The sequence below is a fragment of the Drosophila grimshawi genome, unplaced genomic scaffold, assembly GCF_018153295.1.
Source record: "Drosophila grimshawi isolate 15287-2541.00 unplaced genomic scaffold, ASM1815329v1 contig_311, whole genome shotgun sequence".
Classification (NCBI taxonomy): Eukaryota; Metazoa; Arthropoda; class Insecta; order Diptera; family Drosophilidae; genus Drosophila; species Drosophila grimshawi.
Genome location: NW_025063098.1, coordinates 19,247,586 through 19,275,346, shown reverse-complemented (window position 1 = coordinate 19,275,346; position 27,761 = coordinate 19,247,586). Strand labels below are relative to the sequence as shown.

Sequence of the window (27,761 nt, the reverse complement as noted above, 5' to 3'; positions counted from 1 at the left end):
GATGATCTCGAATGGGTTTCACAATAAACCGAACATTTTTGCTATAAGCTTAACTATTTTTTAGGTACAATCTTTCAAGGAAGTCCCCTATTCAATTGTTAATAATTGTTATTTAAAATATTTTTCTTTGCAATTCAAAAATAAAATTAAATTGAAAAAAAAACGTACGAAAAGAATGTGTTAAATTAAAAGTTGTTTTTAAATACAAGTTGGGTTTACACAAAAAATGATTATGTGTGAGAACAGAGCATTGCTCAGTCTATAAATGCCGTTTGCCACATTTCTACTTGTTATATTTTGTTTTGCTCGCTCTTACCTCCCTCCAGCGCCCGCTCGACATTTCTCCACCTTCATATGCTCCATTTGTCTGATATCGATAAAGCCGCTGCTGCTGCTGTTGGCTGTTGGCTGGTTGGGGCGGGCTTTGTTGCTGCCTCTGCTGCTGGGGCTGCTAATCTGCTTGGCACCGCGCCCAATTTCATATCGAAGCGGCTGCTTTTCAAACAAACTTTGACACGCACACGAACTTTTATTATTAACAGCCCAAGAAGCGGGCCTGCGGAACTCGAGCTGGGACTGGGACTGGGATTGGGATTGAAATTGTAACTGAAACTGGGTGCTGGATGTAGCAGTGGCAGTGGCAGTGGCACAGCCAGTGGCAGTAAAAGTAGCTGCCGCCCGTCGCATGCAACATTTTTCTTTTGAAAAATGAACGAAACATGATTCGCCAAAAAATAACCGCCCAGCTATAATATATATAAATATATATACAGCTAACTGTGTGTGTGTGTGTGTGAGTATATATAGCAGAGCCAGGGTGTGCGTGTGTTTGTATAAGATATATTTCAACTTTGGCCTATAAGCTGTATATAAGGCCCTAGAGGGCTGAAAACTCACCCAAGCCAGCCCCAGCCCCGCAGTTTTCCTGTTATGGATCAGGCTTATCGAGTCCCCTGCTCCTGTGCACAGCCTGGCAGCCATTTTGTAGAATGGCCAAAGCCACCACCAGCAGCAACAGCAGCGACAGCGCCAGCATCTGCAAAGATAAGCTGCTTGTCGTAGGCAAAACGTGGCCCGTATTTGTATTTCATATATTTCATGTATATATTTATCGTTAGCTATTCATTGGTATTTTAATATATACATATATATATATTGCAGAGGGTATTTTCGACTTATCACGCAGTTTGTAATGCAAAATCAAAATCTTGATGAAATTTTGTACAATTTTCAAATTCAATTTGAAAGTGCATCTAAACTACGAATTAAATAAATCGTATAATAGTTTTATGCTAAAGTAGGTAGCAGTCAAGCATCTCTGACCCCATAGAACATATATATTCTCGATCAGAGTCAACAGCCAACTTGATCAATGTAAGTTGTCATATACTAAGCGCAGACATAGTTTATTTTAATTTATCGCTAGCTGACTCCGCAAATATCTATATATATATATCGATTTTCGATAACAATAAAAGCATCATTTAATATTTATAGCATTTTTTTTATTTATAGATCAAGTGTACCAATTTCTTCTATATCTATATGTATGTGTGTATTCTCAAGCACATTATATAATATTAGATTATATATTTTAATCGATCTAGGGAATATAACTTCAGCGCCAGACGAACATTGCCACTTGTAATCATTGATAATAATTTTTATTCATTTAAACTACAAATGGGCATTTATTAAAAGTCCACTGATGTGTTCAGGGTATCTCCAAGTCAGCGCACTCTCGACTAGAGCATTCCTACTTGCTCCCTCTGGTTATTAATAATATTTTCGTTCATTTGCACTACAACTCGCATTTAACTGGGCATTTATTAAAAATCCATTGATGCGCGCCAGCGTCGGTAAACAGCTTGGCCCGGCCTCTATGTATCCCTGAGATTAATATCGCATTCGAGACACGCATTCACACGCCTTTGTTCCAATGCGTATCCAAATTCCCCATGGAATAAAACGAATACGAATACGAATAGGTATCCGTATCTATTTTCATTTGTCGATGCGACCCTTTGCCCGAAAGCCGCCAACCTCTGCTGCTGCCGATATGCGGCATTATCTATTGTTTGGGCATTGCTTTGGGCCCGGCTACTACTACCAAAATGAAAGTCATTTTTGTATCTTTAATTTTGTTTCACTTCAATTACACCCATAACTATTGAATGCTCAGGCATGCACACATTTGAGAGAATATCGATATTATAGTTATTTATAGTTAGTTTTCTGCTGATTCTGCTTGTTCTGTGGATCACGTAGCGCGATCATTTACTACAGGTATCTTTATGTTTCACTCAGTAGTAGAGTCAGCAACTTTTCATCCATTTTACACTTACATTTTATGTCACCTTTTATTTTTTTTTTGTTTTTTGTCGAATCCTGTCGCTAATGAAGCTGTTGTCGTCGATAGTTGTAGTTTTGTAGTTGTAGCCATTGTCCTGGCACATAACGCCCTGTCATTGGCCATATGTCTTGACGAGATCCATTGTCATAATTAAGTTGCTAGCACGGCATCTTCCATTTGCTAGATTTCGTCTCGTCTTTTGTATTTTCGCTGTTGTCGTAATCAATGCTGTTTGTTTTCCTTAAGTTTTTTTCTTTCCCATTTTTCCAGTACAGTTCTTATATATATGTATAAATCTGATTACATTGATTCAGTTTGGAATTCAACCAGTTTGTCTGATTATTACTATTATTTTTTATTGTTTTTTTTTTTTTTTTGTTGGCCTCTTAGAATAATACAGTTGACAACATTTTGGAGCATGACTTGACAGTGTCCGAAATGAACAGCAACACAACCAACCAGAGTCAATAACAACAAAAATGCTCTTATTCTCAATTATGTTATAGATCTTTCGCTTACACACACACACACATATATATATATATATATATATATAGATAGCCATAAATATGGTAGCTTAAATTCCATTATGCAATCAGTTTTGGCTGCCAAGCTACGCAAGTTTATTGACCACAGCTCAAATATGTCTCTCCAAACGGCTAAAGGCCATTCACCACATGTGTGTAACATCCAAAAATGTTCATCAAAGGTCTGGCGATATTTTTCAACACTGCCCAGTACAGTTGCAACAAAAGCTATTTAGGGTTATAAAATATTTATATTAAATCTAATTTTTCATCTTTGAGCTGCTTGTGTTAGCAACGTTTGGCGCAACTGTACTGCAGTGTTGCAAAATGTCGTAACTTGTAATTGCAACAAAGAAATGAAGAAGCTTATGCAATCATCTATGAAATATTTGAGATTGGTTTTTCCTGGGTAACTTCTGTCATTTTTCATTGCACAATTTTTACCCTAAATAAAAATTATTCTGATAATTTTTGATCACTCATTTAAGTAATTTTTAATATTCACAATATTTGTCATAAACTAATAAGAATTACGAATATAATTATAATTTATATTGCCCATATTTTGAGGCGGTCTCTCTTTCTAGTTCTATATTCACTTCTAGTGCAGACAAGTTCCACTTATTGTAACGACCTCGCCCACATCTAAAAAAAAAAAAAAAAAAAAACAAAAAAAAAAGATGATGGAAATTATTATTATAAAACAGCTGGCGGCGACGGCGCACCTATTTGAGGATGCGTCTGGTGCTCCCACCATTCCCTGTCGCCCCGTCTCCCTGCCTCACTGCCTCGCTGGCTGCCTGGTTGCACTGCAACATTCAGAAACACAGTGTATGTGTGTGTGTGTGTGTGTGTGCCGCTTCCCTGCTGGCTATATTCATACGTCGTCTGTCCCTCTGTCTGTCTGGCTGTCTGCATAGAAATTGTTCAAAAATTCTACTTGGTCAGCATTACGTTACAAATTTACAAAAATTTTACATGCCGACCAAAACAACAACAGGCCAACAAACAGACACACAGACAACATCCAACAGAGGAGGGATGGAGTGCTGGAGGGAGAGGAGGAGAGGAGGGCGACTTGTGGGAGAGAGTAACTGTAGACCGGTCAGACGCACACATTTTGCTGCATAATCGTATCGCTTTCAAGTGCTTCATGGGTCTGGAGTTGAGAAGTTGCACTAACAAGATGAGCGAGCGACTCATTGCCAAAACTAGTTGAGAATTGCATAATTTCTTTAACAATTTAATTAGCCAATTGACCCAAAGTGTGAGGCTATTGGGCTTAAAAGCGAGTCTCTACAATATGTATATTATATATGTTAATTATTCAGATATGGGTTAATTTCACTCATTCATAAAGTTCATTCATCATGCCAACTCATGTAAAGTGAGGTGAAGTAAAGTAAAGCTTACGCTTCTTTTCATGTACACTGATTGTGTGTTGTTTGTTGTGTGTTGTGTTTAGTGTGTTTTCAGCAATTTCATTGTTGACACTATCGCGTTCGTTTGGTTCGTTGCCAGATCTGTCCTGTCATAATTGTTGCGTTCGAAATCTTTGTTGAGGTTATGCTCGCCATCCAAAATGCAAGTTCATGTCGTGAACCACCAACCAACACTTGCAGTCGGCAATCGCGTTAGTCTCTCGTCGTCGGTAGACAGTGTGCGAAAGTGAAAAGTCAGTGCACGAACAGTGTTGGCCAGCCACTTAAATATTCAAGTGCAATCCTAATAAGTAGCCACAATGTAATGTTGTGTGCGTGTGTGTGTGTGTGTGTGCAACACATCTCTTTCACCGGAAGCGACCTCCATTCGACAGCCATCTCTCTTCCACTCCCACTCTCTTTCGGCTTTTAGACATCTTGCTTTAGTCAATGGCGGCGCAAGCTCTTTGAGCATCAAGAGCGGGCCACCAAACAATTTAAACTAATTAAGTTGTAATGGCGCACTCGAAAAACGCTCGCAACGACGATCCAAACAATATTCGAGCTTGTCTCTCGTTCAATATATCATCATGTGGTGTGTGTATTTGTTGTGTGTGTGTACTGTGTGTTGTGTGTATCTCCATCCTAAGTTTGAACTTATGCGAGCCTCTCGAGCATTGCTGATGATGCTGCTAATTTTTTTTTTTTTTTTAACAACTCTACGCGCCTTTTTTTTGAAGTTTACCAAATCCAAACAAGAGTAGTAGTTGGTCATTATTATTATTATTATTATTATTATTGCCAGCTGCTCGCTCTTGTCTATTAGTTCAGTGGCCCACTAATGCATATATTGCCTGCTCTTTTCTTCTTTATTTCCTTTTTGATTCAAAAATATACAAAAACAACAACAGGCGCCGATTTGATTGCGTTAATTGTGTTAATTTTTGTCCAAATAAATTTGGGTGTTTTTTTTTATTGAGTAAAAATGTTGAGTACCGTTTTTTTTTTTCTTTTTTTTGGGTCAGTTTGTTGGGCTCACTAATTGGCTGGGTGTGATCAGGCGTTTTTTAAATATTATACATGCATATTTATATAAATTTTAATTTAAATACAAAAGTGCGTATTTTTTGTAGTATCTTCTGATTGAGGCACATTTTTTACGATATTTGTTTCTACCAATTTCAACAACTATTTAAATATGTAGATTTAAAAAACTTAATGAAAATCCCTTGCTGCAACAGTGAGTTCAAATTGAGCTCAAACAAATAAAAAACATTTCAGTAAAGTTTACTCTTCAAACAAGCATATATTTTCTTGTCTAAAGCAACTTAGAGATTTAGTTCAAAGCTGAATATTATATTTTTCTATTAAAAATAAATGCACTAAAAATGTGTGCAACGCTGAGCGACTTTGGCCAGGCCAAAATGGACCTGCTGAGTATATACGAAGATATGGCAACACATGTGCAGCAAGTGCTGGAGGAGGTGCAAGCAATGCCCAGCAATTGGAAGCAGAATCTGCTCAATGAACGATGTATTCGGGAACAACTTTCGAGCTGCATACACCGAATCAAAGCCATTTGCCCCATGTTGCAGCGAAAGCGCATGAAAGTTGCATTCTTTGGACGCACCTCGAATGGCAAGAGCGCCGTTATCAATGCCATGTTGCACAAGCGAATCTTACCAAGTGCCATGGGACACACGACAAGCTGCTTCTGCCAGGTGGCAGCCAGCAAGAGAGACGAGCCAGCTCATGTGCTGATTGAGAATGGAGACGGAGACAAGTTGAGCATCGATTGCCTGCGGGATTTGGCCAGTGCACACTCAACTGGAGCACTGACTGCTCACAGTTTGCTCCATGTGCGCTTTCCCAGCAGCAGCGGTGACTTACTCGCTAACGATGTGGTGCTGCTGGATACGCCTGGTGTGGATGTCACTGCTCAGTTGGATGAGTGCATCGATAGACACTGCCTGAATGCAGATGTCTTTGTGCTTGTCCTGAATGCCGAGTCGACCATGTCGCGGGTGGAGCGACAATTCTTTGAGCTGGTCGCTCGGCAGTTGTCACGACCCAATCTCTTCATATTGAACAATCGCTGGGATGTGGCTGCCACATTGGAGCCACAGCTGGCGGAGTTGGTGCGTGGACAGCACACACAGCGCTGCCTACAGCTGCTGATCGATGAATTGGGCATTTATGACAACCTGGACTTGGCCATGCGACGCATCTTTCATGTGTCCGCTATGGAAACGTTGCGCCACAGAGAAAAGCAGGCGACGCATATTCATGCCCCAGGTGCGCAGCAGCGTTACGAGGAGTTCCTTAGCTTTGAGCGTGAGTTTGCCGCATGCATTACGCAAAGCGCATTGAAAACCAAATTCGAGCAGCATTGCGTGGGTGCCACAGAGATGTTGCACAAGTTGCACGAACTGCTGCAGCAGCTGGCCACATGTTTGGCCCAGTTCGGCGAGCAACAAAGCGCCGCTAAAGTTGAGCTGAGCAAAAAATACGATGGCTGGCAAGTGGAAAGCGTGCAACAAAAGCAGCAAATTCAACTGCAAGTGGCACGGCTCAGCGTGGAGACTTCCAAGCTTGCCGCACAGTTGTTGCACGACCAAATCTTGCGTCTGCCAGCTGCTGTGCACCACTTCCAGCTGCCCCTTCACCCACACCAGCCACAATATCAACGCTTGCTTGGCATTCATTTAAAACGTGAGCTCTTCGAGCCGCTGGAGTCGCAACTGCAGCAACAGTTGCTGCAACTTGTGCAGCCCGCAACTGATGAGGTGCCACAGCAACTTTATTGCTCCCTCGATTGTCAAACATTAATGTGTGATTTTCATGCCGATTTACAATTTCGTTTCTCCTGGGGCATGGCGGCCATTTTGAAGCGCCTACAGGACAAGCTGCCGCTGCCAATGCTGCCGGCGCCAAAGTCGTTAAATGGCTTGAAGCAGGAGCAACTGAAGTCTAAAGCTGCCACAGATTACTGGCTCTTGCATACGGATGGCTCGTTGGGCGCCATGTTGCTGCTCAGTGGAATCCTGGCACGTACGCTCGGCTGGCGTTTGCTGCTCGGACTGAGTCTGGTGACTGGCTCCTTTTATGCCTACGAGCTGATCAGTTGGACGCCACAGGCGCAGGAGCGCAGTTACAAGGCACAATATACGCGCCACATGCAGCGTCGCCTGCGCGAAAGTGTGCAACAAACGGCAACTGGTTTTAGCCAACAGGTGCAACAACACCTGACGCACTCAATGCAACAGCTCAGCGTGCAAATGGATGAGAATCGCCAGGAATTAAACGACGAGTTGACTGGACTCGAAAACCAATTGAAATCGCTTCAAAACTGGCAAATTAAATTAAGGCAACTGCAAACGGAGGGCGACGCATTAACGCAACGTTTGCGGCTCTTTAAGCAGCGTTACCTGGCAGAAAACTAATCGAGTTCTACATAAAAGAAGGAATTTGGCTGCACTGCAATTATATTCACAAATGTCTTGCAATTCTACATAGAACAAATGACATGGGAGTTGTTTTATGCATTTTTTATTATTTCTATATATTTTATGCGTTTATTTAAAATATAAATTTGCATGCGAACTTTAAAAATGTTTAGTTGATTTCTGATTGCTTTGGAAAAGTTGCTTTCGATAGTTAAAGTTGTTTTTTTAACTTTAGTAATAGTTAAAAGATATTTGGTCTCTCAAAACTTTGAATATTTTCTTTAGCAGTTCTTTCTTCTTCGACTTGAAAGTAAGTTTTGGCCATGCAGTACATTTGCTGAATTTGCATTAGCCAATTAAATGTTACCAATTAAAAGTTGCCTTTTGCTCTATTTATAGAAACCGCTTTATCCTGCCGCCTTTTTTTTAGAGCACACTCGCAACTTTAATTACTTGATTAGATCGTGTGTTGTTTTTTTCAAGCCCCCCATCCGTTCAACACGAAAAAAAAGTTGTAAAGCTGAAAACGCGTCAAATAGAACAGAGCAAAAACCAGTTTTGAAGTTTTTTTTTTTTTGTTGGTTTCTTCTCAAGAAGCGAACAGCGTCCATGTTAGCCGCAGCAGCAGCAGCAGCAAAGCGGGCCAAAAGCAAAAGTAACAAAAATACATAGAGCTAAGCTCCGCCTCTCTACATACACACACACAGAGACACACACATGCATGCAAACATTTGCTGCTTTGGTGCGCATGAACAAAGGCTGCGTCGCAGCAGCAGCAGCAGTAGCAGCAGCAGCATTGGATTGCTGCTTGCACACTCACACACATACACAGTGAGAGGAAGTTTATAGAGTTGTCTCGCTCGCACGCGTACACGTTGCGCCTGTGACGATGGCAACGCCATTTCTCTTTTGCTTAAGCGTCGCTGCTGACGTCGACAGCGACTGCGGCCGCCATGGCTTGAAGCCGCCGTCAAGCCATTTAGAATCGTATTTGAATTTTTATAAACGCTCGAGAAACGCTCAACGCTTGACGCGCGCGCTTTGCTACCAACGAACAAAAAATAAAAATAAAAAAAAAGAAAGAATTTTGGCTCAAAGAGGAAGAAGAAGAATAAGCCACGTTTGTGCTGTGTATTGTGGTGTTGTCTGTTCAGTGTGTGCTTGCATAAGAAGCCAAATAAAACCAAAAAAAGAAGGACTTTTGAGCACAGAAAGTCAATGGATTTTGCTCTTGGCAACAAACTGCATAAAAACTGTGTCCCACAAAATTCCCATACATATGTATTTTGCACACATGCAATTATGCATAACAATTAGTGCAACTACATAACCACAACGTGTGCGAAATACAAAAGTGAAAGTCACATCAAAAATAATACACGCAAAGTTACTCAAACTGTTAAACAGGGCGCAACTTACAGCCAACAATAGCGCCTAACAAACCAAAACCGAGCGCTGAAGTGTCCATTGTGCGATTCTAAAAAAAATCAGCGACAACGCGACCAAAAAAAAATAAAAACAACAAATTCAAACCAAACATCAAAAAAAAAAAAATACAAAAATTATCAACTTCATTTTCAATATCGAACAATCAAATTGTGCAAATAGTCTAAAGCGGAAACTTGTTGTTATAGTTGTGTTGCTGTGTTTGTTGTTGTTGATTCTGCAACGACATTATATAATTGTCAAAGATACGTAAAACTAACAGCAACAACAACAACAATCGAACAATCAGCGCGTTTATTGCAACAATTTTGTGTTCAATCTGCACAACAAAGGAAAGAAAAAGAAAAAAAACCCAATCCAATTCACAATTTTGACTGCTGTTGCCTTTGTTTGGATTACAACAAATATTTCATATTGCAATATTGCATGAAGAAAAGGTTTGTACACACACACACCACACACCACCATTCAAGCGATTCGCCACAAATCTATCGACTTGACCGCATTATTTTGATTCGATTTTGTCAGCTAGTCATCACTTGATTTACAACTTTGCTGTCAGCAGTGTCTACAGCATTTGCTTGTGCGTGGGTTGTGCACAGATATTGTAATAGGCTGCCACAACTGTGAGTTGTCTGCTCTTCTCTGCTAATTTCTGAGACATTTGCGACTTCAACTTTTATAGAAAATATGAACGCAAGAACGGTTCTTAGCTGTGCTAACTGCGAATGTCAAGCTAGCTTTGTCTTTAAAGGTTTATTTAGTTAGGCCTTACCCCTTCCAATTCCAAATAAAAAAGACCAAATTGCGCTAAAGTCACAATTTATTTACCTAATTATTCAAATCAGAATAGCTTCAAAAACATTTTTGTTAAGACTTCCTAACAAAAAAGAAGGTTTTTTCTTGTTATCATAAACGGTTTTTAGTTTTCAACGTTTTTTCTTAATTGTGTTAAAGAGAATCTGGTAAAAAGAGTCAGTTCACTGAAATTTATCTGAGCGCAAAAATCTAAAAGAATATATTAGCTAAAATCATCTTAAAGAACTTCGTATTTATGCAAATACTTGTATACTTTATAAGAAGACATAGAAGACCTCAACCCAACAAAGATCCTCGTATTCGTGCGGGAGTTGGGGCTGATGGAAGAGCTATAAGCTCAGAAGAGGGCACAATAGATCATATAGGTCGCGGTGCAGTTTTCCCCCCTAGTAATAATAATAATACTTTATAAGGAAAGAATTTCACGTTTAGAAATTTGGTTTCCGTCGCATAAGCGGCAGAAATAAATATTTATAATCAAAGTCATGTTATATTCACCAGTTTACGAGAACTTTTCTAGAACTGTGGACAAGTACAAGCTGTTTTCTTTCTAACTGGTTTTTCTTTTATTTTATATATAGCTTGTTCACCATATGTGTGAAGACTTTGACTTATGATGAGTTGAAATTGATTGGGTTCGTGTTTGGGTCAAATACCTGCTGTTCTGGCCAAACTATTGCTATATCAGTATCTGAATTAGTATTCAGTTGATCATTCAATAGTTATTTGAAGGAAAAGCTCTAAAACAATTTAGTTGACCACAACTTTTATTAAAATTTCTTTTAATGTTTAAATACATGATTCGTTGGCTAAACGAAGCGATTATCGATGGATTTCAATGCGGTCAGCATTTGTTTATCACGTTTAGTTGCCATAGAATCTGATATTGTGATTGGCCCCACCTTCAAGTAATACTGACACGCCTAAGCACAAGTGTCTATTGGCTTAAGTGTTCATGGAATGAAACTTCCTGAAAGGTAACTAAAAATACATGGCTCAGACCAAAAATAAAAAAGAAAAAAGTGTGTTCCATCAACGCCTTTCAACCACAAATGACGGATATATTATTAAGCCCTAAACGCATACAAAAGTCCAACACCTTTTTTGGGCCTGTTGTCGCTTAATTGCTGGTGACAGACGGTAGACACACACACACACACACAGGCATGCACACACACACATAAAGAAAACACAAATCGAATAATATTTTTATAGACATTTTACAACAATGCGGGCAAGCCAAGCAAAACATGCAGCAGGCAACATATTTGCTAGGAGACAAACAACAAGCCCAAAAGCGATAAGCAAACAGTTAACACACACACCACACACACACCTCACACACACACACACATCGTCAAATTACTAGGCGCTGTTGTTTTGCTGAACATTTTATGCCTCTGCCACAAACTGTTACCAAAAAAAAAAAGAAAAAAGAAAAGTTGGGAAAAAAAGAACAAATTAAATGCCTGGCCTAAAATAACAGGGCTAAGACCCAGAAACAACATGGCCAACACAGACACAGACAGCCGTTGTATTAAGCCACAAAATGGTCGCAAACGGGATCGGGCAATCGGACTGTATTTTGTAACCAATCGTAAGAATAACATATAAAACGGGCCAACAAAATAAAAACGAATTGTTCCAGCCATGTTTATTCTAATTTTCTGACCCTACTCAAGTGGGCTCCGAACCCGGGCAAAGGTCGTGAGCGTCGTCACAGCACTTGAGCCCACAAATTTCTCTTCTTCTTCTTGTTCTCATTCTTGTTCTTCTTGTTCTTGTTGTTTTTTTCGTTTCCACCACATTTTTATCTAGATGTGTTTGCCCACGAGTATTTTTCTTCTTTTTTTTTTTTAGGTCAACTCCTCTGAGCCATATTTATTATTTAGTCTGGTACTCGAGCTACTACCACTTTTGGTTTACCTTTCCATGGAATTTTCGGGCGATGTTAAGTAGTAATTTTCTGATAATGTTCCCTTTCTCTTGATGCCCTGCTCGTTTCCCCATTTCTTTTTTTTGTTTTCGTTTTGTTTGGCCAAATGCAAATATTTAACTGAAGTCAATATTTGTTTGCTTAGTTCTCGTCTATATATCAATCTATTGTAAGCGATACAGAATTGGTATGTGGGTGCGTTTAATATTTGATTTTGATTGTGTTTAACACTCGATTTCGGAGCTGTCAAAACGCATCATAAATTAAGCATTTATTTATTGGCATTTCTGCTTTTTTTTTAAATATTTTTCTTGACCATTTTTCAGCTGCTTCCGTCAGACGATCTTTTTTTGTTTTTGTGCACATTTTTGATTAATGATTGTTGGCCATTTATCGTTGGGATCTGTTTAATTCCACTGGGAAGTGGCTACTGGTTTTATCCTTCAATGGGTCGATCTCCTGGGAGCTCAAAAATTGTTGTTACTCTAGAGAATTTTTTGAGAGAGTTTGCATTTTCTAACGATCAAAATATTTTCGTATATTTACAAAAATTGTTCTTTGTTCCAAAAGTATTTCGTTTATTTGGGAATGGAATTTGTTGTGTGCAGCCTCTCTAGGGGTCAGCCAGTCTTATCCACATTTATAGTATTATTCAATTGATTTATGCCAAGATGACTTGACTTTAATGCTTGATCGTTCTTGCCACCCACAGGTGAATACATACGCTTACCGTTGGATGAGTTGCTCAACGACGTGCTGCAACAACTTCCACTCGAAGACGAGGAGGTAAGTTTTTAAGTCTCAAATAGTCGGGTTTTTTGAAAACTTCAACTAACTTTCTTTTATTTTCATGTTGGTTAACTGTTCAGTTAGTGAACGATTCGGTTGCATCCACATCGCAGGCTGCTGCTGCTGCCGCTTTGGGCAGTCAACCGGCGACGCGTATTGTTTCGGAGACTGGTGAAGATTTATTATTTGGATCCGATCCGAATCTTAAGTGCAGCGACAAGGATAACGAGGCCAGTTTCTCTTCGAGTGATTTTGAGGATCTGCAGGATTCGGTCGGTTCGAATCTGTTCGATTTAGATGAGGAGTCCAAAAAGGAATTAGATGAAATGTTGCAATCCACAGCACCGCCATACCATCACGGCCCCCATCCCCATGCCCATCACTCGCACCACCATGCTGCCGCCCACCATCATGCCCACCATCAAGCGGTGGTTGCCCACCAGCGAGCGGTGCAGGCGAGCGCCAACTATGCCAGCATGGGCAGCTCCACCGGCAGCGCCTTTCAGCGTCAGCCGCCAACTCCAGCTGGATTCCATCATCAGGTAAGCCAAAACAATACACAACAACACTCCAAGAAAAACGCTGTCTTCAGCGATACATTATTCTTATAGTTTTAGCTTCAAAATATCTGTGTAAGTCTTCAGTTTACTTAACTTAACTAGAAATACTCTACAAATAGATGTAGTTTCTTTGGTCCACGTTGTCTAAATTTCTACTTGTTTTCAGCACCAAATTCTCAATATTTTGTTTGAGTACCTTTATCCTAATCCTGCCAAACTGGCGGATGCGCAGCTTAAAGTGTATATGTATATATGTATGATCTGTAGTATATAGGTATACATATATATATAAATGACCATTTCAAGGATCATTTGCACGTCGTTTTGGAGTGCTTTTTTGTTGTTGTTGTTGTTGTATCCATCTTTTTTGCCTGATTCTTGCTGGCTTTTTTCACGTGCTCTCCGTTCTCGAGCACTTGATCTTGGGCTCTGATGTTGCTCTCCACGCTGTTGTTATTCATTTTATTATTATTTTTTTATTTCGTTAGCTGTTTGTCTGTTTGTACAAAGCTTCAAATCTGGTTGTATACTATATCCAATCCCCCCTCGTCCCCCTTCGTCTGTCCTCTTCAGTCATCCGCTGACTGCCTTCATCCGTTCCGTTTCGTTCCAGCCACATAAGTTCGTCAATCTGTTGCTGGTTGTCTGCTTTTGGCTTTTGTTGTAACTGCCTCATCAAAAAGATTGAGGCGAGCAATGTGGAAACATATAAAATATATACAATTGTTGTTGCCTCATCTTTGGGTGCTACCTACAGAATTGTTGTTGCTGTTGCTGTTGTTACTGTTGCTCTTCAGCTGCGCTCAAGCCTTGTAAAGATTCTTTTAGGCTGCGCGTCCCTCACGATTTGTGTCTGTGATCTGTGGTGCTTTTTCTGTTGCCTTGTTTGCGTAGCTGTAGCTGCAAGCCAGTCTGATACCCGCCCCCTCCCCCTCCATTCCCTTGGGCCACATTCTTGATACAATTTCGATTCGATGCAAAATGTGAGTCACATTTATATAATTGAGGCAGCAACTGTACTGCTGTATATATATATATATATATATACCATTTAAACAATGCTTTTTTGAGCATTTTTATAATATAAAAAATAATAACAACTTCAAACAGAAGATTTTATATAGCAGTCATCATATTTATCATTTGAAATACATATTTGAAATACATATTCGAAATATCGCTTGAATTATGAAGGAATTTTGAATATAACTTGCTAGTTGTTTCTTTCATCTGAAGCAATAAATGTTAAAATGATTTTGCTTACTGATTCTTAAACAGTTTAAAGACTAGATTAAAATCAAATACAAAACTTGCACTATGTGTTCGATAAGCTACTTTGAGCTATTTATTTGGGCTTAAAGCGGCTGTTAACAGCTCATAAAGTGTCTGTTGGCCTAATCCCAACACAAATCCAGCTAAACAAGTGCAGCACGAATCAAACCACACAAAACCGATTTGTTTGTCGACTGCTTCAATGAGTTTGCCGGCTAAATAGACAGACTGAGTTTGGTTTTCGGCCAACGAACGCATGCGCATGCATCTAATGAAGCCAGACAATGCGCGAACGAACTATTCAATAGATGCCTGACGAACTGTCAGTTGACAACAGATACACAGATACAAAGATACACAGGCAGAAGCAGTCATGAAGTCAGCGGCAATTACGGTTAAAGTCTTTGCCGCCTGTGCATGCTGTGGTCAGCCACAAAACGGATTAAAGACGAGACGATCCCTTTACCTCCCAGGCACCTCTGTTCGTATCCCTATTCCTAGTTGGGTTGCCCGTTGCCCGTTTGGTTTTTGTGAATGCACAGCAGGTTGTCTGTGTGTGTCTGTGTGTGTGTCGGCTACTTGTGTTGCACTTGCCATAAAGCCACTTTAATGAGCCAGATGATCTGTTTTGCCACTTTCGCAGGAAGCGCTTGCAAATCCGTTATGGAATTTCCATTGCACTCCACCTTCTCTCTCTCTCTCTCTCTGTTTGTCTCTCTCTGTCTGTTGGCCAGAAAGCATCATTAGGCAATCTACGGCGGCCTTATGCGACATGTCTCGCTGATAGTCACTCTTTTTTCAATCTTGATTATGATTATGTAATAGTACTATGTGCAAAGTGTCAGCTTCCTGATAACATTTATTTTGCCATTTGTGCAAGCTGCCCCATAGCCATCTCTTACCCCACCCCTGCCCCTTTGCCTCTTGGCTTTTGCTAATTGCAATCACAATACAAAAAAAAAAGAAACGAAAAAAAAAACAGAAATAAAAACGTTGGCTTAGCTGCGCGTTCATTAATGTCGCTTTTGTTGCAGTTTATTGTTGTTGTTGTTGTTGTCGCCACTTGACTTTTTCCGCGTGGCAAAGTGTTTATTGAATTCGGTGGCACTCTGCCCCCCCCCCCTCTCGCTCCCCCACGCCTGATCTTCTGTCTTCTCCCCTGCCAAGTCTTGATTACAGCTCTTGGTATGGGCTCTTTAACTGCGACTGCAGACGCAGTAGCTCCTGCAATTAAATCTCCATTTAGCAAGCGCGCTGGAAAAAAAAAAGTATCTTTTAATGCCATGCATCAGAGCCCTTCCCTTGCCCCCCTCGCTAGCGCCTTAATCGCTGCGCTCAGCTTTAATTATGTGAATTTTAAATATTTACAAAAAGCTTAGCGCAAAAGCGCAACAACATAAAAAAAAAAAAATACAAACAACGCAAAAAACTTTATTAATTATTTTACAGCATCTTCGAGATTTTTTTTCCTTTTTTTGTTGTTGTTTTTTGTTTTTTGTTGTGCGCTCTTGAGATTTCTTCTGGTTGTGTGTATGTTTTTAATTCAATTTTATGGCTGTCGCTGTAGTCATGAGACTCGTTTTGCGCACACATAAATCAAATTAATGACAAAAGAAAAACTAACAACAACAACAACTGCGATCAGAGATGAAGGCAGAGAGTCTTGTAAAACTACACTAAACTGAACAATGAACTTGGCTAGTAATGTGTGAGATATGGAGAAAGTCGCCAGAGAATTGAATGCATTATAAAAACATTAATCGCTGTCTATTCAAATATAATAACACTGAATATTAAACAATAAATTCAAGTTCACAGAGCGATTGGCCTAAATGAAGTAACCAGTGAATGATTCAAATGGGCCAAATAGGTTATAATGAAGTTGGCCAAAAGTAGGTAAGGTTTAGAAGGTGGCATCTCCGAGACCATTAAGTATTATATTATATTATTTCTGAATAGATTTTAAATATATATACCACATCCAAGTTAAGAGTATCTCCTAGTCGAACTCTCTCTCTCTCTCTCTCTCTCTCTCTCTCTCTCTCTCTTTCAACTATGTAATTTCATCATAAAATATATAAAGTACCAGAAAAGAAGCTACTTACCAATTAAATCTTTTGGCGTAGTTCAACATGGCCAATTAGTAAAGCATTTTATCAAGATCGATTAATGCGATACGTAATTGGCAACAATAGTAGGGGTATTCACAACAAGACGCCAAGCAATACAATGAAATTTAATGGAGCTTACTTAGAGTTTCAATATGTTGGTGATTTCTGCCTATGATAACAAAGAGCTATACACAGAAATTGGCAATTATCTGTTAGCCCTTTGCTTGTGTATCATTTTGTGCCAAGATTATATATGCAAAACGAGAACAATATTATATATATTTATATATTTGACTAATCCTAATCATATTTATTGGTTTTTGATTGTGTTCATGCTGCTTCTAGTTAACCCGCTTAGCTAATTACTATATTTAAGTTTGTAAGCCTCCCTCAAAAGTTTCGAAAAGTTCTCAGGCAAGCAACTTGAAAACAAACGGTGCATTGACAATTCCAGTTCTAACTATAACGGCACAATAAATAACAAACTCTTAATGAAAGAATTTGGTAACGCCTTAAGTATGTGTGTTTGTGTGTGTGTGTGCATCTGTTTAAGTGTGTAGCTACCGTATCTAAGCCGCTGTAGTTTGATTTGCTTTGCGTGTGAAACGCGAGACAAACAATGGCCAGTAGCTGGCCAAGCTAACACCAGAAGTTAATGACAAGACAGTGACAATTGAAATTACACACACACCACACACACACACGCACACACAACACACACAGCAGCAGCAGCAGCAGCAGCAGCAATCGTTGTGCATGCAACTCTGGGCAAAAGTAAACGCCCCGTTTACCTGTCTGTTGTCTGGCTTTGCTGTCTTACCTGTTTGCCGCTCAGGAGCGTGTTGAGGCATATATTAGATTTACAAACCTCTCACACACACACACACACACAAATGCATAAGTTTGCTTGTGCAGCCTCTCGCTCTCTCGCTCTCTCTCTCTCTCTCTCTCTTGCCTGCATTCGCTTTGGATTTGTAACTCGGCAAATGTATCTGCATCTGTATCTGCATCTGCATCTGTATCTGTGCGCTGTCTGTCAGTCAATGCTGTCTCTCAGTCGAAAACAACAACAGCAACATCAGCAACAAGTCAACGTCAACGCGCCAAGGAGTCAAAGTCGCAGTCAACGCTCAACGTTCACCGGTTCAGTTGAGTTTCGGTTCAAGTTTCGGTTCCCGCTCGTTGCTCGTTTTCTTGTTGCTTGTTCCATTTGGCACCTACTATTTTATACTTGTTGGATATCGGTACGTTTATTGATATTTATCTGCAACTCAATCTCTCAGACTCAATGTCAATGCCGGGCCGGTAACGGACCGCATCCTCCGTCGAGTGCATCAGCATCAACGTCACGTTTTGGGGCAATGTTTGACGCCTCGGCTTTTAGCGCTTAATTGCGGCAAATTGTTTCTGAGAATTCCCTCCTCTCTCGCTCTCGCTCTCTCTCTCTCTATCTCTCTCTCTGGATCTTCTCTGTGTGTGTGTGTGTTAATGTATGTGCATATATATTGTGTGTTGAGTTGCCTGGCGCCCACGCCTCACAGTATGCAATAATGGTTGCTTGGAGATGGAGATGGCGAGAGAGAGAGAGAGAGACATCTACTGGAATTAGTTGTACAAATAAATAAACCAGCGCCATAATTAAGAATAACAAAGGCTAAACTAATGAAGTCATACGCTCACAGCACGAACTGTCGATCATATATTGATGCAAGATATACAAGTTAACAGATACCAGATACCAAACACCAAAGTACCACAAACAGATACAAATACGTATTTAGAGATACGGGCCAAAAACCTTTTTTTCACAACGACCGCTGACTGCGGCACTTGTCAAAAATTGAACAGATACGAATTTTTATTTCAATTTCATGTTGATCGATCTTTTCGAGTCCACCAAAATCGCCAGATTGATACATTGTGCACGTTTTTTTTTTTTTTTTGGCTTACAGACGTGGCCCAAACAGCAGACAGACAGCATTCAAGTCAAGTTTTTACTTGCAGCGCAATTTGAATTTAGTTTTTTGATTTTTGTTTATTTTGTGTGTATGTTTTTTGTTGTTGGTTTTTTGTACTTATTTCGTGCCTTGTCTGCGGCTTATTGTTGTTTATTTCTAGAGAATTCCGTAAACGGGGCTCTCGCATGATTGATCGCTTATTTATTAGTATATTTCTCAACTCCCAATCGAGTCTCTCTCCTCTCTCTCTCTCTCTTCCTCTTTGTAAACCCTTCCCGGCCTGTTAATACATCAACACACAATTTGGAGTTGTTTTTTTTTTATTTATTTATCACATATTAATCATATTCACTTTACTCACAATTTGATTTTTGATTTTTTGCAGGGCCGCATGCAGCGCTTGAATCGTAGCGTCTCCATGGATCTGGCCACCTATTTCAGCCCCATACCGACCATGGGCGTGGTCGGTGGAGTATCCGATATGCCGCCGTATGCATCCCACTACACCGGCTACTCGTATCAGGGTCCAACTGGCGCTGCTGCTCCAGGAATGCCACCCAGTGCTGCACAGCAATATGGACAGGCTGCTGTTGCAGCACCATCTTTGCCGCCACCGCCGCCGCCGCATCACAGTCACGGACACAGTCACGGTCACCATGCGGCAATGTTGCATGCGAACTCCACTTTGGGCGATCTCTGCTCCAGCCAGCCGCACTATGGCCACAATCTCGGCTCTGCGGTCTCATCCAGCATGCATTTGACCAACGCCAGCCATGAGGCTGATGCAGCTGCCTCTGCTGCTGCCGCCGCCGCTGCCGCAGCTAGTAGCAACTACAAAATGGAACATGAGATGATGTATTATGCGGTAAGTGATCATCATCGGATTTGATCGAACACAATTTGGTATTTACATGAGTGGTGTTGTTTACGATTTATGATTTTATTTGCAGAACACCTCGTCGGACATGAATCACACGGATGGCCTAATGAATTCCTTTTTTAACGATGAGGATCTCCACTTGATGGATATGACGGAAAGTAAGTGATGACTAATTCCCCATGCAATCAATCATTTAATCAATTGATAAGTAATTGCTGATCTTATAATAATTTTGATTAAGATCTTTCGATAGTCTAGTTCTCAAATTTAAAAGTTAACACCTGTTTGCCTTATCTATACTATTAAGTACTTAAAAAGTCAGGCATCTTTTTTTGGCGATGACGTCAGCTGTTCATAAAACTTAATCGCCAGCAAAAACATTTCGGTTTCTGAGGTGAATCTAATGCGCAAATATTATTTTTATTTTAATTTCTAAATACTAATTTGAATTTTCTCAAATGGCTTTGTCCACACATCCAATATTATCTAAACTTGTGGAAATTATTGTTCTCTTTGATTGCAAACAAAAATACTCAACTCTAATTTTTCATTACCACCTTTTAACACGTACGATTCAAGCTTCGAAAGCTTAAAGCTATCGCCGTAGAGCTTTAAATGTTATCAATTGCCAGATATGCAGTCTTTTTTTCTTATTAAGAACCGCTATCTGCAGCAGTTCTCAGTATCTGCTAATTTGATTTCATTAATTATCAACAATTAATCCACTTAATTTTATTATTATTACGTGAAGAGGACATATTTATTATGTGTAAGCAATCAGCATACTCATTCTAAATCAGCTTGAATTGTTTAATAATTATAAGACGAACAAAAACTGAGAGTTTATTGCAAAAGTCAGAGCCTCAGACGTTTTAGTCAGTTGGAGTCACACCCACATGCGCTGCTGGCTTAACTCGAGAGCTTTTACTCCAGAACATCACTCAAGTTGAGCGCAGGCAGAGACAACGGCAACAACAAAAAGCGTGCGTAAGCTAAGCAACAAAAACACATAGACTGACGGTCACATACACAAACACACACACACACACCAACGAATGAGTGTATAAAGAACTCGCAAGTTTTTTTTTTGACTGTCGCTGTTGCTGTTGGTGTTGGCATATTTGGCTGTTTCGGCTTTCCCTTCTCTACACTGCCTTACCGTATTTTGATTAGCATAAAATTCGTAAAATTAGTTTAAATTTGAGTGAAAAACGCTTGCTCAGCAGCGCGAGCTCAATCGTTGCCTCAATCGGCTCGTTCCGTCCGCTCGTGTTTCGCGCTCATTTCAGGCGAAAAAAAGAACACAAAAAAAAAACGGCAATGAGTATGAGAAAAGCAAAGCAACAAGAACGCCGCACGAATCCGAGTCAATCAGTCGAACACGAACAATCGAATACGATAGTGAAGTAAATATGTACAAATGTACATAAAATATAATAAATACAATACAAAAAATACCAAACAAAAGTTATATAAAAGAAAACGATTACGTGCTCTAAACGTGACATGGAAACTAGTATAATTAACATAAATTAATGAATAATATTTTTGATGATAAATGAAACGTAAAGCAAAATCACACCAAATTGTATATAAATCTACATATATATATGTATATATATATATATATATAGGTAAATTACGAATTTAGAACATTTGATGACGCGCGAATAATGTATTTGTATGAATCAAAAAAATAAACGCAAAATTCGAACAACAAACTTAAAATAATCGAGCACATTAACAACGAACACGAGAAACAGCCCCAAAAACGGCTGCCCAGATCAGAATAAATAGTAGAGGAGAATCAACAGGTGAGAGTGTGAAAATGAGCAGCATAATATTTGATAGCGCTGCTAAAGGCGGCGCCCCCTCCTTGTTGAGCGTGTGTGTGCGGGTGGTGGCCGCCAGCGCAGCAGTGTGTTTTATTTTTATATGCTCAAGCGAAATAAATAGAAGAAGGGGCATCGAAAGCCCGAAAACCCATTTAAATATTTGCCGCGTAACAATTTTTTTCATTAGTCATGCTGCGCAAACAGCTCTGCTGCTGCTGCCGCGGTGGCTATTGCTGCTGCTGCTGCTGCTGATATCAGCAAAGTTGCGCGCAGCGAACGATCGACGACGACGGCAATGTTCTTAAAGCGCTCTCTCTCGCGTTCTCTCCCTCAGTTTTTGGCACTCTCGTGAGCGATACACGCTCATCCATATTACACACGTACATACGTACTCTCTAATGCGCGCTCAGCAAGTTTTTTTTTGCCGCTGTTGCGCTGTTTACTATTTTTAAACTGCTGAGTCATCTGTTCGGAGCAATAACGTTAAAAGCACAATATCACAAAAATACAGTTGCACGATATCATTGAGTTATTCGATGTTTTATTCTAGCGCGCTCAATTTACAAATTTGTATGTATTATGTACACATGTATCGTGTACTAATTGTCACATGTTTCCACCCTCGCCATTTCCTTCTTCCATACTCTCTCTCTCTCTGTAGTCATTGCATTTTTGGCATTCGGAATTCGGCAAAGAAAAATGAAATTACGTTATTGGGTTACGTGTTTACGTTATCGTTGCGCTGTTAGACAAAGGCAAGTGATGTACGCTTGTCGTGGCGCGGTTAAAACGTGCAAAACTTTTAAAGTTATCTATGTATGTATGTATATATAACTTCCGTTATTAGTCTGGATGGCTCTGTTGATTTTGAGCATGACATGTTCCAGGGCGTTGTCTACACATGATGTGTACGTGTGTTTGTGTATGTAGGTATGTATGTATGTATGTATGTAGGTATGTATGTATATATGTATATATGTAGGTATGTATGCATGCACTCTCTTGTCCATTCACTGATAACTTCGACCTACAATGTTGTATAGTATTTTGCCTAGTCATCAATGTTTATGGGCTTGACCTTGCGCCATGCCGGTAGACCAGACGTACTTATAGACTATGTATACTTTATATATAAATAGTATAAATGTATGTACTTATAACAGGTTAGCTTAATCAGCTCACATTTGGAATAGTGAATAATGAAGCGAGAATTGGTTTTAATTGCGCGTCGCCGCAACCCATTGTGATAATGATTGTGGCAGTGCCAGTGGCAGTGCCAGTGGCAGTGGCATAGTGGAGCAGTTTTCACATATCTTATCAGTTTGATGGGCTTGCACATTTAGCTGCTGCTGCTGCTGCTGCTGCTGACATCTCTGCACAAATTCGTGCGTCACAATTATTGTGCTGACAGCGGAAACCGAAGCCAAGCCAGACATACAAAAAAATAAAAATAAATAAAAAAAAAAGCTAAAATTTAATAGATTTGAGATGAGTCTTAGTACAGTAACAGCTCCGGAAATGAATTAGGAATTGGTCAAGATTTTAATTGAATGCTCTAACTCATTAAATATTAACTTGCACATTTATTTATTTTTTAAAAGCAATAATTTAATAAATATTATTTATATATTTAAAATTGTCATAACTGAAACTAGAATAATTCACACATTCACAACTCGAACGGAAACATTCTACAATATTTTCAAATATCATAGCCAAAATGAAGAAATATTTCGTGTGAACATAATTAAAGCATTACATATAAAATCACATGCTTCAGCGCACAAAACGATAAGATAATTTTTCAAGAACAGCTAAAACAAAAAAAATAACTAAATAAAATAGAGCAGAAGATTAAAGCGATTCCAAATGAATGTGCAACATTTAATGTTGTGTATTTATTTGTTAAAATCATCATTAAGTTCCTGTTATTATTCGTAGCTTGTCAAACGAATGTTTTATAGCTTTTCAAGAGGTTGCTGTTTAACATATAAATGCTAAATATATAAAAGAAAAATAAATTTAGAACACATCTTCCGCTCACGTATACATTTTGCGATGTAGCAGATACACATATATATATATATACATATATATATATATACATATATATATATATATGTATAAATGGAATGGAAAGTAAGACGTTGGAAATATGTTAGGCGCACTGCTCGCTGGCAGCCTCTAGCGATAAGCCAAGTCCCAATTGATAAGCTGATAAGCAACGTAAAATGATTGCACACTTTTAACATAAGCGTTTTGGTGTCTTTTTGTATGTCGCTCGATTCGCCCAGAATAATGCTGAATAATCAAACCGATAAGATATTGCTATAGATTCAAGTACAGTGTGCGCTCGCCAAGTCAAATTTCATTTGTTTTGCTGCTGTGTCTAATCGATATGTTTTTTGTTGTTTTACAGGTTTCTGTCGCATGGTGGACAACAGCACAAGCAACAATTCATCGGTGCTGGGTCTGCCCAGCAGTGGACATGTCAGCAACGCGGGCAGCTCAACATTGAATGGCGGGAGTCATGCGAATCCCAATAGTGTAGTTGCTGTTCCGGGTGCTATTGTTGCTGGTGGCATCACATCGATGAGTGGTGCAACAGGAGCTGCTGCTGGTGCCGCTGCTGGGGTCGTTGGTGCCACTGGTGGCATGACCAGCGATCTATTGGCCAACGCTGCTGCTGGCGCTCAGGGTGGTGGTGGTGCACAGGATCGCTTGGACGCGTCCAGCGACAGTGCCGTTAGTTCGATGGGATCCGAGCGTGTTCCATCGCTTTCCGACGGCGAGTGGGGCGAGGGCAGCGACTCGGCACAGGACTATCATCAGGCCAAGTACGTTGGTCCCTATGATTTTAGTTACAACAACAACAACAACACCAATACCAACACTCGCCAACCGCCCGTGGCACAGAAGAAGCATCAATTGTATGGCAAGAGGGATCTGCACAAACATACCCCAACCGGAGCAACGCAGCAGCCACCAGTGGTGCAGCAGCAACAGCAGCAGCAACAACAGCCGCCGCCGCAGGTGCAACAACAGAGCATCAAGTATGAATATGAGGCAGGTGCCGCTGCGGCATTCAGCGTTGGTGAGGCAGCCGCCATGGCGCCCACTCTGACCAAGGATTATCATCAGGCGTATGGCATGAGTGCGGCGAGTGCTTTCACCGCTGACTATGGCATGCCACGCCCCGCGCAGGGCATTGTCAACCTCAATCACACCTATGCGCTGCCCCAAGGAACGGGCGGAACTCTGCCCCAGGGCAGTGGGTCGCTGAGCAGACCACATCCGCGGGACAAGAAGCTAATTGCAGGCAGCAAACATTCATCGAAATCCGGGGAGGAGAATCTCACCGAGGATGAGCATCTGTCGCGGGATGAGAAGCGGGCACGTTCGTTGAACATACCGATTCCGGTGGGCGATATCATCAATCTGCCGATGGATGAGTTCAATGAGCGTCTGTCCAAATATGATCTGAGCGAGAATCAGTTGTCGCTGATCCGTGACATACGGAGACGTGGCAAGAACAAGGTTGCCGCACAGAATTGCCGCAAGCGCAAGCTCGACCAGATCCTGACGCTCGAGGATGAGGTGAATACGGTGGTGAAGCGCAAGTCGCAATTGAATCACGATCGCGATCATCTCGAGGGCGAACGCAAACGCATCTCCAACAAGTTCTCCATGCTGCATCGCCATGTTTTCCAGGTGAGTCCTCAGATTTGATGAGTCTTCTTTCTTTTTGACTTTTTTATTTATGTTTAATCTCAATTTGGATTTCAGTATCTGCGCGATCCCGAAGGCAATCCTTGCTCACCGGCTGATTACAGCTTGCAGCAGGCTGCTGATGGTTCCGTTTACTTGCTGCCACGCGACAAGGTCGACAACGGCACGACAGCAACAGCTGCTGCCAGCGCCGTTTCGGCCAGCAGCAGTAGCGTTAATGGCCAACAACAACAGGCGCCGCAGCAGCAGCAGTCGTCGCTGCACAATCATCAGGGTCATCATCAGGCAGCACAGACAATGCCGTCATTGCAGCAGCAGCAGCAGCAACAACAATCGCGCCTGCCGCCACACTTGCACCAGCAGCAACAGCAGCAAACGGGTCATCATCAACTGTTGCCACAGCAGCAGCAGCAGGCGCCACATCAGCATCAGCATCACAAGGAATGAAAGTATCTGCTGCGAATTGCCGCAACAACGGGTTGGTTGTCGAACTTTCAACAACAACAGCAGCTTCAGCAGCACCAGCAGCAGCAAGAGCAATTGCAGCGGCAACAGCAGCAGCAGCAACAACAACAATTTCAGCAGCAACAGCAAACGTACGATTATCGCTACGATTTGTACAACAACAGTTACCTGTATTACTAAGCCACGTTTGCTGCTGCTTCTGTCTGTTTGGCACATTCTTATAATATTAAGTTGTTGCTTGTCTGTCGCTTGTACGCAATATGTTGCAGGCAACATTTGGTTGCACACAGTTCTGCTGCAAAGCCGTCGTGAGTTCCTGCAATGGAATTCAACTCATTTTTAACTTAGTGCACATCTCTCTTTCTCGTCTCTCTCTTCTCCCCCTCTCTCTTCTGCTCCCCCACTTATGGTTTTACTTAGTCAACAAAGTTTGTTATTTATTTATAAATCCTTTTAAATTCCCTCATTTTTTTATATAATTTTTAAATGCTCCTTTCTTGGCACCCCTTTTCCTGAATGATTATGAAACCCACAGCGAACATTTTAATGCCTTGTGATAAATAATTTGTATAACTTTATGAAATCTACATCATTTTGTTAAAAAAAAAGCAGCTGCTGACAAGCAACAAATTATTGAAAATAAATTTGTAAAACCCTCTAAAAAAAAAAAATTACAAAAAAAATCCTTATACGCACACACACACACACATATATATATATATATACAAAGAAACTATCAACGCGTCGTCCAACAGAAATATGATGCTAAAAAACCATTTACATTTAATTAAGATTAGTTTGTAAATTAAGCAAAAAGTGAGCACATGTATAAATAGCTATTAGACACAAGTTTTGTAAAGGTTGGAAAAAAAAAAATATATATATATTGCTGGACATTTTATAGACTCGCTATTAAGACACACAAAGTAAGAAGTAAACCATACAAAAAACAACACAGCATATTATTTACTAATAATTTAAGGTAAAAAAATAAAAATAAAACAAAAAACTGTAAATACATACAAATTAATTTAGACTACTTAGTGTTTATCATCAATGTAATCCACTCGAGCATTAGGCGAGAGCTAATTGTAAATTTTACTTAAATCGTAAGGAAGAAAGTAAGCAGCAACCACAAAATGAGGTTAATGAACCGATTCGTTCATATACATTAATTAAGTCCAAAACAAAATAGAGAAATATTAATATTTAATATTCTTGCAATATCCTATTGCCTAACAAAATGGTTTAACTACATAGAAACACGAACTTATTTATAAATATTAAAACAGATCAGCTAAGAAGAAAAAAAATACGGAAAGAAAACTATTGTTAAATACACCTAATGCATATATATATATATATACGCATATGTCTACATATATGTATATTTAAATTGTTGCAATTAATTTCGCGCATCTCAAAATAATTATCGCAAAGTGAAAAAACAAAAACCAAGTGCGCAAACAAAATATACAAGCAAAACACAAAAACGCGAAATTATTTGTTGTAAATTGTACTAAATATTTACTTACTATGTCTATAAACATTTACACAAACACACACAACACACATACACTTACATACGTAATGAAATACATTTACATATAATATTAACATAAATTTATATAAAGTAAAGTACTTATGTTCTGAATATTTCAAGCATTTCTTTCATTTAGCGACGCAACAAGTCCAGTAGAAACATTTTAGAAACGCATCGCCAGAGTAGAGCAGCTGATAAGGATTATCTAAGAGTTCCTTAATCGAGATTTCGAGATTACAAATCGTTATACTATAATGCAAACAACTTAATTGATTACTTTTTGACAAACAAATGAAGGAAATATTTGAAGGCCGAACATAAATAAATCTAGTACACACTTGTATAAATGTTTCTATATTCATGTATTTTTATTTAAACGGAGAAACTTGTATGCTTGACAAACGATAACATTTTCCTCACAAAAAAAAAACTAAATAAAAGGAAAGAAACTTAAAAAAGAACCGTATAGACAAGTGTTTTGTTAATTATATTTATTCAAGGCCCTCTTTTTGTTAAACGTCATCATTTTAGGACTTTTGTATAATCACCGGTGGGAAATAGAAAAATGTATAGCATACTTACAGGATGTCCATTAAAATCCATGTTGAAAATTATTGTGATAAAATCAAGAATTTTGAAGCATACTTTTAGGTTGAGTTAAAGCTTGGACA

The 27,761-nt window shown here is 39.8% G+C and overlaps 2 protein-coding genes across 2 annotated transcripts in view; both read left to right on the top strand.

Annotated features, from left to right (window-relative positions):
• LOC6567667 (segmentation protein cap'n'collar) overlaps nt 1-27,441 on the top strand; it is a 40,978-nt gene extending 13,537 nt beyond the window's left edge. Inside the window, exons 5-10 of the mRNA XM_032740235.2 lie at nt 12,661-12,734; nt 12,818-13,279; nt 19,024-19,503; nt 19,589-19,676; nt 23,773-25,064; nt 25,140-27,441. Of these exons, the coding sequence (XP_032596126.1) occupies nt 12,661-12,734; nt 12,818-13,279; nt 19,024-19,503; nt 19,589-19,676; nt 23,773-25,064; nt 25,140-25,529 (2,786 nt within the window). The 3' untranslated portion in view covers nt 25,530-27,441. The remainder of the gene's footprint in view (nt 1-12,660; nt 12,735-12,817; nt 13,280-19,023; nt 19,504-19,588; nt 19,677-23,772; nt 25,065-25,139) is intronic.
• LOC116805800 (transmembrane GTPase fzo) lies at nt 5,646-7,907 on the top strand. The gene has a single exon (XM_032740236.1). The coding sequence runs from the start codon at nt 5,690-5,692 to the stop codon at nt 7,742-7,744; it is 2,055 nt and encodes a 684-aa protein (XP_032596127.1). The 5' UTR covers nt 5,646-5,689; the 3' UTR covers nt 7,745-7,907.
• Nucleotides 27,442-27,761: the final 320 nt, after the last annotated feature.

Excerpts from the sequence above, each read along its gene's own strand:
- LOC116805800 (XM_032740236.1), top strand. The coding sequence starts at position 5,690 with ATGTGTGCAACGCTGAGCGACTTTGGCCAGGCCAAAATGGACCTGCTG.